Source organism: Cibotium barometz, chromosome 39, assembly GCF_041138505.1.
Source record: "Cibotium barometz isolate CiBa-2024 chromosome 39, ASM4113850v1, whole genome shotgun sequence".
NCBI classification, from domain to species: domain Eukaryota; kingdom Viridiplantae; phylum Streptophyta; class Polypodiopsida; order Cyatheales; family Cibotiaceae; genus Cibotium; species Cibotium barometz.
In genome coordinates this window covers 35291586-35307827 of record NC_141084.1, presented here as the reverse complement: position 1 = coordinate 35307827, position 16242 = coordinate 35291586, and the positions used below count along the sequence as shown (strand labels likewise).

The following is a 16242-nucleotide window of genomic DNA, read 5'->3' as shown; positions in this document are numbered from 1 at the left end:
TATTACTAACATGAAGTATATATGATGCTGGGAGATACTCAATGGTAGCACTGCTCTTGAGTTCTCAATGACTCAATGATGACTGATTGATCAATGAATGAATACCTATTTAAAGTGTCTAATGTTGGTAAGTTGCCACCAACCCTAGAGTGTGCACATGATAGTTCATGTAGCTTATTAGGTCGAGACCTAGGCACCTGACACAAGGATGTGAGTATCTGAACGCACAAGACAATTCTCAGCCCATATGCAGATTTGAGGCAGCATAGGCATCATACTAGGCAGAGGCGGGCTAAATGTAGGCACACCACATAGGGTACAATTCTCAGCCCATACGCAGATTTGAGGCAGCATGAGCACCATACTAGGCAGAGGCGGGCTAAATGTAGGCACACCACATAGGGTAGATAGCAGCACGACAGCCTTACAGCAGCCGGGAAGGCCGCATAGGAATTGGTTGTGGGCTGGAACAGGTGGGGTACAAGTGGTCTCCCCACCAATCAGTGGAGATCGGTTTTAGGTGTGCAGCAGATTCTGAGACTATACAACATGTTTATGGGGATGCAGCACTGCACAGCAGATTTGGGATTATGTAGCCCAACTTATTGGCAAATTGAATGGCCAAGCCATGCATGTGACTTGGGGGGCAATTGCTTGGCTCTCCCAGTCCGGTCCGTAGCTCTTTTATGAGGGCAGTGGTATAGACTCTGCTATTTTTATTCGTAGAGGTATTGCCCAGCATGGTTTATTGCAGGATGTCCCTCACTCTGATTATACACCCCCCAGACAAAGGATTGACACCAGTTGGGAGATTTTGCCAGTATTATAGCATGCCAGATCTGGAGAGCTAGATGCATGGAGGCTATTGAGGGTGTCCAGATTTTTGGGTCTCAGTGCATTAGTACTATATGGGGTGATATCATCCATACTCTGATGGCTACCTGGGCTCGTATTTAGGGGTCCTCTCGTTCTGCGCAGGCAAAGCATGTTATATTTATGCGAGAGTGGGACCATGGCATTTTCTTTTCCTCTAGTCCCACAGGTCTTTCATGGCATCATGATGCTCCTCAGTGGTTGAAATCACCTAACATATTGGGGTGATTCTATTCTTTTCCATCTTATAGTTGTGATTATTGTATGTCTTTTTCATACTTTTTTTTCCCGAGAAAAGATCCTTTCATTAGTTATATAAAAACGCCCGTAGGGCTACAAAAGATCCTCTCTGCTCATTAGAAAACAGAGCAGAGAACAAAGCAAGGCAGCCTCGGAGACTCTCCCTAGGTGCTGAAAAAATACAAGTATCAGTACAAACAACTGAGAGGCTATATCATACAATAGGAGGGGGGAAAAGCCAAACAGGTGGCCTGTAGTGCCAACGGGGGGACCCCGCGTGTAGGGTATAGAAGGGGCCGCTGCGCCAAGTGGTGTGAAAGGCCTGGCGCCGCAAGATCGCCTCATCCCGAGTCGCCCCGGATGCGGTCATACTGTCCTCGCAGGGTGTGGATCAACTCCTGCCAGATCCCCCAAACAGTCTCTGCTGGTGGGTCCAGTCTCCCCTCAAAGGCCCTGAAGCACCGGGCCCTCCAGGTGAACCATATGGTGAGGCTGCTGAGGAGCTCCCATCGTAGATCCCTCTCCTGTGTCCAGCTGGCGGACGAGAAGTCCGATGAAGGAACAAGGCGAGGCTGGCCCCTAATGAATCTGATGGCCTGGCTGTCCTGCTCTGTCTCATAGCCCATAGCAGGCCCTGACGAAGTCGACCAAGCAGCGGCACCCCACGTGTACATACCCTCTGGAGAAAGGGGGGCCAGAATGTGCAGCATCCGCAGCCAAATCTACTGCGCCTAACGACAGTCCCATAGGCAATGTCTCTGTGTCTCCCTAGGGTGGCCGCATCGGACGCAGGCCGCCGGAAGACCGCTGTAAACAAGCCAGGTGCCAACTGCAAAGCCCCTGTGGGCGACCAGCCACCACTGGAAAGTCGAGATCCTGCGTGCCTGTCGACTAGCCCAGATCGTGGTCCAAAAATCCTCCAAGAACTCCTGAGAGAGTCCCTGTAGCCGCCAGTGCCCCGATGCAGCTGGGCTAGCCATGAGCTTGTGCACGCACAGAGAAAGAAAGAAAGAAAGAAAGATATATTAACGTCTGCGAAATGCCAAAGTGGCCTATGAGACCAAAACATAGTACATAGCTGATGGTGTCTCATCAAAAGTAAGTCAAAAAGGACTAAAAAGTCCTAAAACAGTCCTAAACAGCTATGAAAGGAAAAAACTCCTAGTGAGGTACAACAAAAGTGTATAATATCTACAACTAGCATAAGACTGGTGTAATCTGCTCATCTCAGTATCTCTCTCATGGGGTGCTGTAAGATAGAGAAACGAAAGTGGTGGGGCAGTTATCTCCTGTGGCGGGTGATGATGGCTCTAATCCACCGGTGATGGCTCTAATCCACCGGTGATGAAGCGTCCGTGGACGAGGTCGTGGTAAGCGTGGGCGTCTCGCTTGACAAAGTGCTATGGCTCTGTCAAGGGTGACTCGTCCTGAAGGACGTCTATGGGACGTCTAGCTCGCCGAGGGGGTAGTGGAGGTCCTGGTCGTATCTGCCGGGGTGGTCCTGGCCCTAAATTTTTCTTGCTTCTTTATCATAGAAGGAAGCCCCCAACCAATCAATTGGTTTAGTATGTTGAGAAGAAAGCCCCAAGGATTGTAGAAGAGAGAGAGAAGCTCCACTTTCTCCAAAAGTAGAGGATTTTTAAGGGATAATAGAAAATATGCTTATTTTAATGTAATACTGGCATGGTCTAGTTCACAGATGAGAATACAAAAGAATGAGGGTCTATTTATAAGTGAGGGAGGCCACTAACTGAGTCCTCACTTTTAGAATACCACTCACTCTCCCCTGATGACCTTGACTCATAATCATACTTTTCTTCCGTCTCATCTTCATCCAACTCGCTATACTACTAATCTGTCATGGCTCGCTGGCGAGGTGGATCCTGGTGTGTTGTCCTAGCTCGTAGGAGAGTCTGTCGATGGCGTCTGAGCTCCAATAAGAAAATCCCCAAACACCTCTGATCCTCAAACTCCATCACATGTTGTAATGGTCCAAAACCCTCTCGAAAGAGACACCAGTATCTCCCTCGTATCTCATAGTACACAGTACATCGGCATATGTAGTGCTCCTCTGACTCCACTTCCTGGTGACATAGTTGACAAATGCAGTCTTCTGGCTTCATCCCCTCGTATCTGCCAGTCTCTATCCTCAGCTGATGTGATGAAGTGCGGATCTATCCAATGGCACTGCGAATGCCATGTGAGAGATGGGTGTCCATGTATGTAGACCGTGTCACAAAGCCATTTGGGGAGAGATGTAGAAAATGGTGCCGATAGTGGGCCATCTTCGTGCCTAGTGGTAGGGGGGGGCTGGACCATGTCCTTTCTACATCTAGATGTAATCTTAGCCAAGTACACATCTGGGTGTACCAACATCGTGTATCGCCGTCTGTTGCTAACTGCCTGGAAGAGATAAGTGCTAGGTGTGGGTATCTCTGTCTGGGGAGCTCCCATATCCTCTGCAAAAATGTCACTGACTAGAACAGGGCTTCAGTAACCGCTGGTGCGGCTCGTGTCTCTGCTCTAACAATCTCTTGAGTTACCAATGGTTTGCTCCGAATCATGTGTGCGATCATAGTTACCAGTGGTTTCTCTAGTACCTGCCATCCATCATAGAAATCTCTCTCTGGTCCGACCTGGTCAACCAGCGGCTCCCTCCTCGTGTGGTAGAGGCTGGGTCCCCATATGGGTGAGCCATATAAGAGTGTAGGTGTGACCAATGTGTCAAACAACTAGAGTTTGGTGTGGGGAAAACTGAATGTAGGCACATTGTCTCTCTAGTGCCCCTAGGGCTGCATATCCACGTGCCAATCTAGCCTCTGCTGCCTGCCTCATAGAGAGAACTGTGGTCCATTGAATGTGACTCCTAGGTACACATATGATCTGGTGTACTCCACTGATTCACCTCTAAAAGTGAACTGATGGTCGGATCTAGACACCCAGGCCTGTGCGGTATTGAAGACCATAATCTTGTCTTCCCAAGGTTCACTGTGAGGTCTTTATCTGCACAAAACGACTGCAAAGCATCTAAATGCTATTGCAAACCCTCAAGGGAGTCTGCAATAAGTACAATGTCATCGGCATATAGCAGTATGGGTATCCAAACCCCTGCCAGATTGGCCCCCTACCCCCCATCCTGTCAATGTAGTCGGATATCTCATCAATGTAAAGTCCAAAAAGGGTGGGTGACAATGGGCATCCCTGGGTCACCCCAATGGTGCTAGTCACACTGTATCCGACATGCCTCCGGGAGTCCGTACTCTACCTATCACCGCCTCATATAATGCATAAATGCCCCACTGCATCTCCTCAAGAACACCAATGTCATGCAATCTCCTCATGAGTCTGGCATGTGGCACCGTGTCAAAGGCTTTGCGGAAGCCCACAAAGCAGCAATATATTCTCTTCCTCAATGAGAGCCCTGAGGGTAAATATGTGATCCAAAGTCGTGAAACCTCGTCTGACACTTGCCTGCCGAGGTGCTTTGAGTCCATGTGTCTCAGCCCATCTACTCAGCTCTTGATCCAAAATAGATCCGAATATCTTGGCCAAGCAATGGCCAATCATGATGGTCCTGTAGTTCCCTGTTATCATGGGGTCACCACTCTTAAATAGAGGTACAATAGTATGTGCCGACCAACTGTCTGGGAAACCTTCGCAAATGGCCCTGTTAAACATGTGTACTAGCAGTGGTGCCAATACATCTCTGGCATGTGAAAAATGTTCTGCCACCAGACCATCCTGGTCCTGGGCTCTTCCATTACGTAGTCTGTCAATAGCATCCAAAACCATCCGAATGGTGACAAAAGTACTATGATCCGGGTGAGTCACTGACAGATGAGGGATGGGGGCCTGCCTTGGTACTTCATATAAAGTTCTTGCATATTCATGCCATGCCTCTCAGGTGATGTGATAGGTGTGGGTGGCTGTCGCTCATGGAACATCTTCCACGCCCTCTTGCTGTCCTGCCCTAAAAACAGTTGGTATATCTCCCTCTCAAGCTTGGCCAGGTAATCCCGCTTCTTCTTCCGCACAAGGCGTTTGAAGAGCGTTCTAGCCTGTCTGTGTGTGTGGATGCCAAGGGTGATCTCCCACTGCAAGCGGTCACGAGTCTCGCGGCATTCATCATTGTGCCAACCATTATGTGGGGCGGTATGGTGAGGAGGGGTAGAAAGAGGGGGGGTACACGGGAAAACATATGCTGCTGAACCGTGTAATACAGCTGCCAACTCTTTCGTGAGCTCATCAAGTGGACTGCTCGGGTCAAGAGCGAATAGACCATCATATACTGCACTGCCATATACCCCAGAGGTCTCCCGAGTAAAGTGATATCTTGGGTATTTGGTATGAGTAGAGGGTGGTGTGCCTCCTAACATATCCACAAGTCACAGAAAATGTCAAATATGCATGGTCTGCGGGAAATGGAGAGATCTTGTATATCATGTATCAAGGTAGGTGAGCCCATCAGGTAATCCACTGTACTAGCTCCTCCCTTTTTGTTCCAGCATGTGAGAGCATCTGAACCTGGCCAACGGGATAGGCCATTATAGATAACTAGCCCATGTGCACTCCCCAAAGCTAGGAAGTGTCTCCCATATTCTGTCACCTCTCCTGTGTCCTGGGCAGATCTCTGCATCCCTATCTCATCCGCTGCTAGCTCGCGGTACATGGGCTCATCCGTAGCATAGAGAGAAAGAAAGAAAGAAAGATATATTAAGCGTCTACTAAAGACCCAATGGGCCTATGAGACCAAAGTGGCACAATAATGTCCATGGCATATCTCATCATGGAATGGAAAATAAAACAGAATGAAAACATAAATATAGCTATCTCACTGGGGTGATACAAAACTGTCCATGGAAACTCGTCATGGAAAAAAAAGAACATAAAAACATGGGAGCAACATCAGCTCCGAGAGAGAGAGAGAGAGAGAGAGAGAGAGAGAGAGAGAGAGAGAGAAATGAAATGAAATATTAACGTCTCTAAGAGGACATAATCGCCTATGAGACAAAAACTGAGAGTACATCTGAAGTTGATGTCTCATCAAAGAGAACAACCAAATGAAACTGAAAAGTACAATAAAACTGACTATCTTACAGTTTTATAAGAACTGTTAGTAAGACTCCTAGATGATATTGAGTAGAAAATACTGGAAAATGTATATCAAGTAGATCCATGTCTGCTAATCAGTTGAAGTGCTGCACTCTCCTCAGATCAAATATCTCCGCCATGGGGCTGTCTAGAATGGAGAGGTCCTAGAAGCGAGGTAGGCGCCTCCAATGCCGAGCAATAATGGCTCTGATCTGGCGATGGTGAGGATGCCGTGGTCGGGATCCTGGTGGGCGTGGCCGACGAGCACGACATAAGACGACTGCTCTATCAGTGGTGGGAGTACTCCCTGGGAGCGTGGCTAGTGCCCTGATGGCCCGATGGAGGTATTAGGAGGGGTGTGGGCTAGGCTACTACCGCTGCTGTTGGTGCCGAAGAAATCTGGCAAGATCCTTGGTCTCCTATCTGCCAAGAGAGTCTCTCTGTATCTCCTGAGCTCAAGTAGGAACAATCCCAGGCATCTCTGATCCTCAAACTCCATGACCCTGCGTAACGACCCAAAACCCTCTCGAAAGAGGCAGTGATATCTCCCTCAGATCTCATAATATACTGTACATCGGCAAATGTAGTGCTCCTCTATCTCTGCCTCCTGGTAGCATAGCTAACAAATGCGGTCATCCGAGATCTGATGCACATATCGCCCTGTCTCAATCCACAGCTCGTGTGATGAGGTCCGGATCTGTCCAATGGCACAACGTATCCCATGTGATAGGTGTATATCCATGTACGTCGAGCAGGTGATAAAATCATCTGGTGAGGTGTAGAAAATGGCTCTTGTAATGAGCCATTTTCGTGCCTAAGGGCTCAAGGGGACTAGTCCATGTCCTCTTTGTGTCCACTCTGACGATATCCATCCTAATCACGCAGTTCTGCTCTGAGCGCGAGCTCCCAAGTAGACATATGACCTGACGCACTCAACCAGCCCCCTCAGAAAGTGAGCTGAGGCTCTGATCTCGTCACCCATACGTGTGTGGTGTTAAACACCATAACCTTGGTTTTCCCAAGGGTCATTGTCAGATCTCTATCCGCACAGAATGCCTGTAATGCATCCAGATGTCTCTGTAATCCCTCCAAAGAGTCTGAGATTAGAACAATATCATCAGCATATGACAAGATGGGTATCAGCACCCTTGCCAGGCATGCCCCTGGGCCTCCCAATCTGTCGACATAATCGGAGACCACATCAATGTACAGTCCAAAGAGGGTGGGTGATAGCGGGCATCCCTGCTTCACCCCTATCGTGCTAGCCACCATATCGGATAGTCCGCCTGGAGCTCGGACTCTGCCTGTCAACAGACTCATACAAAGCATATATCCCCCACTGCATATCCTCAGGTACCTCAATGTCATGCAATCTGTGCATAAGCCTGGCACGTGGTACGGTATCGAAGGCTTTGCGGAGGTCCACAAAGCAACAGTATATCCTTCTCTTCTGTGCCCTGCCCTCTTCACTAAGTGCCCGAAGTGTCAATATGTGATCCGAGAGAGAGAGAGAGAGAGAGAGAGAGAGAGAGATGTATGCATGCATGCCAAGTGGCAAGCTTGGAGCAATTAGTTTTTTTCATAATGGGGTACTTGTTATACCTTAACTTGAACAGATTCAGACTCTTAAGCACAAGAATGGCATGCAGACCATCAAGAAAATTTCATACTGTGCTGAACACAGGTACCTCTTGGCTTTGTTGTGGGAAGCTTGCTGAGTACAGAAATTGCAATTGTTTTTTTTTCCCTCTTTTTAAACGTAAAGCTGTGTAAAAATATGTATGCAGGGATCCAAATCCAGATGCAAGGTTGGCTCTTACAAGTCCAGATAAAGATGCAGAAAACGGGGACAACCTTGAGGAAAAAGAGCCTGATAGTGTAGTTGATTTGTTGGAGGCAAGTACTGTGAGGCGAAATGCAGAGACCTTATCTCTCAGGCCATGTTTGACATCATCTGCTTCGAGATGCCGTGAGAACAATGCAGAGTGCAAACTAATTGGACAGGTAGAATACGTTATATTATGTCATGTCATAACATAGATAAGCAATAGATGCATTTGCACTGTGAGCATGTCGGGCATGTTGCTTGATATCCTTCTTGATCTGATCAGAAAGTATGCTATTGAGAGGTCTTAACTGTACTTTAGGTCACTCAGATGTATGTGTAGACCATTTTCTGATTACCATTTATATCATCAAATCACTAGGATATTTTGCCCGATCAGCCACCCTCTTTTTTTTGGGGTGTGTGTGTGTGTGTGTGTGTGCAGGTGCATGCGTGCGTGTGTTTCTCTAAATCCTTGCCTTGGTGGAGGGGAAGGATATGGATGAGAAAATTGCCATTGAAGTAACAATTGTTTCTATGGAGATGTATTATGGGTGTTTTTCTAGTGGGGATTCTTTTGGCACATAGACACATTGCTTCAGCCTCATGTAGGCGATGCTCTCACCCATATGAGACGATGCGCCATCGTCTGTGGTACTGCTTCCACTGTCGAGCCCTCCTAGACAGATTGTTGAGGGGCCTACATGCAGACTTTTTGGGAGACAGTTTTGGCTTTTTGGTCGACTCTTTCCTCCATTGCCAGCTTATGTAGTCTTCTTGGATTGGACGATATTCTGGGCTTTATGGACTATCTACCATGTCTGGAATTAGCTGCTTTTTTATGTTGTTCATGTCGACCCCTTTTCCTTCTTCCGTAGATCACTTTACCAGTCTCTCAGAGATTCTTATGATCTTGGAGAGCTTGCTTTTCCGCACTGTTTCTGATCTGAGTCTTGGCTGTCCCATTCTAGGACAGCTATGATTGTATGTTACTTTTATTAATGAAGCAGGGGTTTCACTATAATAAAAAAAGTGTGTGTGTGAAACTCGCGGCGGGTGCCCAGGGGACTAGGGCCTTTGACACACTTGTTGATACCATCAATGCATATTAAAACACCTTCAGTATTTCTTCGCGATGGAAGCCTCCAAAACAGTCCCCAACAGCCGGTACTCTTCATGGGCAGCCTTCAAGAGAGAGAGAAAGAGAGTAGCCATCATTAGGGCAGCTTGTAACGGTGGTAGAGGCTAGTGTGCAGCAAGAGAGCCTCCATTAATGAAGAGAGAGGGCTCCAATTTATAGATTTGGGTCTCCCATAGAGCCACACAATAGCTGAAGTGACAAGTGTGAGGCCACTTGTCTCACTTTGATCCACTTTCTAACAAATGTCAGGCCACTTGTCTCACTTTGGTCCACCTCCTTGCCACATGTCCCAATCTAAGAGATGGGTTCTTCCATAAACTCTCTCTCTAAAAATATCCCAACCGGTAGACATTCTGTCATAGGCACTTTGCCAACTCTTGGTATCTGCTCAATTCCAGATGTAATGACGCGAACAGAATTTCCATGGGAGTCGGGCCAAAAATAGCAACTCTCCTAAATTTTAGGAGTGTGGTCCTTTGTATTCTAGGATAATCCCCCATTCCCAAAGCTTGTACTCTCCAAATATTTAAACATCCTGGAGTCCACCAGACCCCTTTCAGACTGGGAAATGTCCAGGCTGGTGACATCCTCCCCAACTTCTTAAAAGTTGTCCGCAACTTTCAGCTTCAAGCCATATATTCAAGATATAATCATGTCCCATCGATTGGGCGAGACGAGACAGTCTCAAAAATCCAATATAACTGAAGAATCCATGTCCCAAAAAAGAAATGGGCGAGACTAAATAAGTCTCCATAATACTAATATCAAAATCATGTCCCAAGATAAATGGGTGAGACAAAAAACAGTCCCATAAGTCTAGATATCATAATCATGTCCCAAGTAAATGGGCGAGACAAATCAGTCCCATAAGTCGAGATATCATAATCCATGTCCCAAGATAAATGGGTGAGACAAATCAGTCCCATAAGTCGAGATATCATAATCCATGTCCCAAGTAAATGGGTGAGACAAAACAGTCCCATAAGTCCAGATATCATAATCCATGTCCCAAGTAAATGGGCGAGACAAAACAATCCCATAAGTCCAGATATCATAATCCATGTCCCAAGTAAATGGGCGAGACAAAATAAGTCTCCTGCCAACAAGATATCGGTCCACATGATCGTTGGCATAGACATAAGTCCCGTCATGTCCACTTTACCACTTGCACTCCGTGTTGGTACTCTAACCACACACCTTGGATGAGAGGTGGGCTCAAGTAACAAGATAAAACAATCACTTGGTGTTCCATAAGCATTTCTGCTACACATAGTTTATAGGCATTTCGGCCACCAATAGTTTGTAGGCATTTCGGCCACCAACTCACACTACCCTCTCAAGTGCCCATGTTCCCTTCCATCTGCTCTCTATTGTTCCACCCACACATGGTAGATACAATCTTCAAGAGAGCACGTAGGATAAGAGAACACTACACAGGGTATGTTGTGCTTGTCACTACCCTTTGAAGTGCCCATGTTCCCTTCCATCTGCTCTCTATTGTTCCACCCACACATGGTAGAAACAATCTTCAAGAGAGCACGTAGGACAAGAGAACACTACACAAGGTATGTGAACCATGAGTTCCATAAGTCCAATGCATCCCAAATAAAGGGAGCCAAAAGGAATAATCCATCCCAGTAAAAGGGAGTCATAAACATAATCCATAAATCTGAGGATGAATTCAAATCCCTAGAAAAGAAGTCCAGGAATCCATAGACCTGTATACCATACCTCTTACCACATACTCCGTGCTAACCACACACCTTGGAGTAGAGGTGGACTTTATCCATAAAAGCATCATATCCATGAGATATCCAAAAGATTTCTCCTCTATAAACTCGGACTGATTCGTCCATAGAAATTGCTTGTGAAGCCCAATATCTATATAAATCTCGTCCAAGAAAGAAATCTCCATAGATATAATCCATCCCAATAAAGGGAGCCATAAACAATGTTTCCCTGAAACCATCTCAAGGCAAATAATAACGCCTTTCTCCTTGCATAGCTATACAAGGGTTAGTGAACATCAAAAACACTTCATAGCAAAAGCACTAACTTTGCAAACTCAAAGTATACTTAGCTTTTCTTTGCCAGGTTGGTCATGAAGCCAAAAGAAATATCTCATCACCATATCCTTAAGATATCCTGAGATATATCTCCATATAGCTTGCATGTAAGCTTGATAATATAATCCACAATATCCATATGGAAAGAGTGCTAAACGTGTGCACATAAAGCCAACTCCATACTTCCACGATAAAATTCTGTGAATTCATAAATCCTTAGATCAACAAGCTGTCTACTGCTCATGCTCTTGCTTCATAAGCTATGAAGCGGCTGGCCATGCTTAACAGCAATGATGGTAAGTGTGGTCCCCACTTGAGATCTTTTCTCTTCCTTATTGATAGAAGGAAGCCTCCGCTTCCAAGAAAGCCTATGCTCTGATACCAATGAAACTCGCGGCGGGTGCCCAGGGGACTAGGGCCTTTGACACACTTGTTGATACCATCAATGCATATTAAAACACCTTCAGTATTTCTTCGCGATGGAAGCCTCCAAAACAGTCCCCAACAGCCGGTATTCTTCATGGGCAGCCTTCAAGAGAGAGAGAACGAGAGTAGCCATCATTAGGGCAACTTGTAACGGTGGTAGAGGCTAGTGTGCAGCAAGAGAGCCTCCATTAATGAAGAGAGAGGGCTCCAATTTATAGATTTGGGCCTCCCATGAGCTAAAATGGCAAGAGAAGGCTACGATGACAAGTGGAGAGCCACACAATAGCTGAAGTGACAAGTGTGAGGTCACTTGTCTCACTTTGATCCACTTTCTAACAAATGTCAGGCCACTTGTCTCACTTTGGTCCACCTCCTTGCCACATGTCTCACTTTGGTCCACCTCCTTGCCACATGTCCCAATCTAAGAGATGGGTTCTTCCATAAACTCTCTCTCTAAAAATATCCCAACCGGTAGACATTCTGTCATAGGCACTTTGCCAACTCTTGGTATCTGCTCAATTCCAGATGTAATGACGCGAACAGAATTTCCATGGGAGTCGGGCCAAAAATAGCAACTCTCCTAAATTTTAGGAGTGTGGTCCTTTTGTATTCTAGGATAATCCCCCATTCCCAAAGCTTGTACTTTCCAAATATTTAAACATCCTGGAGTCCACCAGACCCCTTTCAGACTGGGAAATGTCCAGGCTGGTGACAGTGTGTGTGTGTGTGTGTGTGTGTTTCTTTATCACCTAGGATTTCTTGCATAGTTTATCTGTGCATTTGACTGCCAGATTTCCTGGTACACATTTCTCCAAGAACTTCTAGATCTTTGGCAGATGTGAGAGGAGGCTAGCAAGAATGGCTCCATTTTTTGAATGGACAAGATTTTGGGCTCTCTGGTCACTTTTGGATTGCATGCAATGGACTAGCTTTCCAGTCACCCCCGATTGACAAGTATTACTACTTCTGTTAGTCACTATGCCAATCCTTATATCAACTCCAACAGCTTGATCAGATACATCTAGATTTTTTTTTCCCATTGTTTTAAGTTTTGTGAATTAATGAGAAACAATCCCACATTGAGGGTTGAGGGTGCTTTGCTTTGTACAATAAAGTAATAAAACAGTGGTTTTATACCAAACAAAAGCGTGTTTCTCCATGTTGCGCTAGCCTTCGTCTCACAACTGAGTCTGTGCTTCACTTCCGGAGAAGTGATAAAAACTCAGTATGGTGGTTTGACTATGACGTTTTCTCCAATATGTTGAACATGCCTCTATGCATGAACTTGCACCCGCTCTTGGGCGCTGATGACATGAGAGGGGTTGCCATAGATCACTTTGTGTGCTATATATGATGGAATTGATGGTTTGAAGCATTGTGGGTAGACTCTCATGGAGTTAAGCTTGCACTTTTTTTTTTGTGAAGTTTGGAGCATTGTGGGTAGACTTTCATCATGGAGTTAAGCTGTGTTTTTTGTGAAGTTAAGCATTGTGGGTAGACTCACATGGAGTTAAGCTTGCACTTTGTTTTTTGTGAAGTTTGGGAAATAACCTGAAGTTTTCAATGGTACATAAATTACTAGGACCTGCCAAAGGAGTCCATTGCTCACCGAGCGGCTGGCTATTCATGGCATTCTCTGGCTGTAATTGACAGTTTGAGAGTAAGTTGGAATCCAATGCTTTTATTTTTATTTTTATTTTCATTTTAAAAAACTGCCAATCAGCAAAAGGAAGTCTTGTTTTCAAAGCAAACTATGCCTTGGTTTTTATATACATAGTACTTCTCCAGGAAGATTTCAATTTCAAGGAGATGTCATCTCTTGAAGAAAAGCTAGGGTATCTTCGGGTATGTGTGCATGATTTCTCATCCTTGTGAATCAGCAAGAAAGCCTTGTTATTTTAACTGTCTTTAAAGAATACCTTGTGTGATGGTTACACTGTAACGGTTTGGTTTAGATTTGATGAAACATTTTAAGAGGGGGTTAAGGTAATCAAAATCTTAAACACAGGTTACAGAGAAGTCACGGATTTGCTTCGGGAGATCAGCAATACATGGTTGGGGTCTGTTCACTAGGTGCTCTATTCAAGAAGGAGAGATGGTAAGTGGTCTCCTTACATGATGCCTTCAGCAAGAGAAACCCATTTTAAGATTCGTTTTCCCTTATAGTGCACATGGTGCTTCTCAGGTTTTGGAGTACCGAGGGGAGATAGTCAGGAGAAGCATTGCAGACCTGCGTGAGAAGAGATATCAGTTGCAAGGAAAAGATTGCTATGTGCGTATGAAATGACACTTCCACAGCTTTAGGCTAATGCGCTACTTCTTGCCTTCCTGCTTACCCTGCACACTATGAACTTTTTGGAAATTCAGTTTGCATTGGAAAGCTTCTTGTCCCAGGCTTGCAGAGTGCATGGCGCGCGCGTGCGCGTGCGTGCAGCTAGTTGATTGCTTGTGAACAGTTTTTAGTGATGCTGCAGTCCTCGGGAAACTCATGCTGGCTGTGGGTTCTATGGCTGTGCAGCTCTTCAAAATAAGTGAAGAAGTCGTTATTGATGCGACTGAAAAGGGAAACATTGCACGGCTTATCAACCACTCAGTATGCTCATTCTACACTTCCTATGTAACTTTGTGAATGAGCAGCAAACTGGCGCCCACCATTGTCAGATTTTCTGACAGCAGGGATGGGTGGGCTGCCTGCCCTTATAGAGGTGGTCTTTTCTGCTAAAATGTGTCTAATATATTATATATTTTGTGATTTGGAATGCTTGAAACAGTGTGCTCCCAATTGTTATGCTCGCATTATTTCGGTACACGGAGCTGGAGAGGCATGCATCGTGCTTATGGCTCGAAAATCTTTAATGGCTGGAGAGGAATTAACGTGAGCTCTTCCCACTACACTTACTTGAGGGCCTCTTGAACAGCAAAGGGTAATTGATTGATCTTTCTCTTTTGTTTATGCATTTTTTTGCAGGTATGATTATTCTTTCGATACAGAAAACAGGGAGGTTCCCTGCCTTTGTGGTGCAACCACGTGCAGGAAGTTCATGTGCTGAGGCTGTTGTCAAGCTCCTTGACAAAAATTTTGATCCTCGCTCTCTCTTTCTCTCTCTCTCTCTCAATGTGGCTTTAGCCAGTCCCAGTGGCGCGTGTATTGGACTAAGCTTTCAGAGCTTTCAGACAAACTTTTGGTTGCAATTGTCACATAACAACCCCTGTATACATGCTCATCCTTGTCAAGGTACAATGATTACAAAATGGCCACTGCTGGCTGCATTGGCTTAGCAGGGCCACACCCTTGAACCCCCTGAAATGGAAGCCTGGTTGATGTTATCTTGACATGAAGGAAAAGGACTCAGGGCTCTTACACATCAACACAAGAGATATACATGGCTTGCCTTTGGCGGGAGTGTTTTCGGGAAGTGTACAGACAAGCATACAGTTCAGATTCCTGTGGATATCTGATGGAGAGGTCTGGAAACTCTCACCTGGTTGTGGATATTTATTCAGCTTAAAATTGTGCTCCCATCATGTAGCAGTTTAAATGTACAATTTCTATATATTTGTACAAGGCTTCAATAATGATGTGGTACTTAATGTAGTTTTTGCTTCTGTATTGTGTGAGGCTATGCAGCACTGTAGATGGAGAAGCTATCTCAAAATTTGAGAGGATAACTATTGCCAAGTGAGATTAAAATTTGACTGGCTTCAAGCATTGTTCAACCTTAAAGTCTAAGGATACATCATCACAAGTACACGGATGAGAAAGAAAGAAAGGGTTATTACCATCTTTGGGGGGGCTGACCAATGATGATACAAATGATGGGAGATGGATAGGGCTATAACCTAAGGAATGCATTATGTAAATGAAAAATGGTTGGAAACTGATTTGTGCCAAAAAGAGAGAAATGGACAACGAGAGCACAGCAGCCAAACAGGCACACAAGCTTACGGACCCATTTCAAGATCTCCAATGATGGATATAAAGGGAATCCAAACTCATGGATATGAGAAATTGGTCCTCCATCCTGGAAGAGTATGTTTGGGTGCGGCGTCGCATGGAGGCTGATCTGTTTGTTTTGTTCTAAATGTCTCGCGTGGTTCCCAGATTTCAAATAGTTCATCTTAATTAGCTTGTCTGGAGATTGCCCTGGGTATAAAGCACCAAGGAGAAGACATAGATTGGATAAGACATGAACAAGAAATTCTGTTACAAATTCAAACTCTATGACTTGACAAAGAGGAGTATGTTGGGCATTAAAGGACGGCGTGCTTCTCTCTCACTTAGTGTTTGTTCATATCTGCAGCTCTAGGTTTTGACGTGTGGATGGCACATCTTTCCTAACTCAATCTCCTATGTCATGACACCCACGGCTGGCCCATGGATGATGGAGACCCCTAATGCATGTAACCTAGGAACCTTTCGGGAACCTGGTCTCTGGCTGTTATCCATGTCTTCCGGATGCATTTCTGCCAAATGCCTTTTCTAATGACTCTTGCCTGGGTACTGCATGGGGCTGTCCAAAAATCAGAAATGGTACCAAACCATCTACAGAGATAATGTTGTCACCCACTTCATTTGTGTG

General features: G+C 45.4%; 1 protein-coding gene across 1 annotated transcript in view; it reads left to right on the top strand.

Moving 5' to 3' along the window:
• The window catches only part of LOC147616027 (histone-lysine N-methyltransferase ATX5-like), a 92614-nt gene extending 77376 nt beyond the window's left edge, over positions 1-15238 (top strand). The window contains exons 15-23 of the mRNA XM_086778669.1: positions 7821-7888; positions 7992-8208; positions 13245-13322; positions 13451-13507; positions 13671-13760; positions 13848-13934; positions 14181-14255; positions 14434-14537; positions 14631-15238. Coding sequence (XP_086634795.1) covers positions 7821-7888; positions 7992-8208; positions 13245-13322; positions 13451-13507; positions 13671-13760; positions 13848-13934; positions 14181-14255; positions 14434-14537; positions 14631-14712 — 858 coding nt within the window. The 3' untranslated portion in view covers positions 14713-15238. The remainder of the gene's footprint in view (positions 1-7820; positions 7889-7991; positions 8209-13244; positions 13323-13450; positions 13508-13670; positions 13761-13847; positions 13935-14180; positions 14256-14433; positions 14538-14630) is intronic.
• Positions 15239-16242: the final 1004 nt, after the last annotated feature.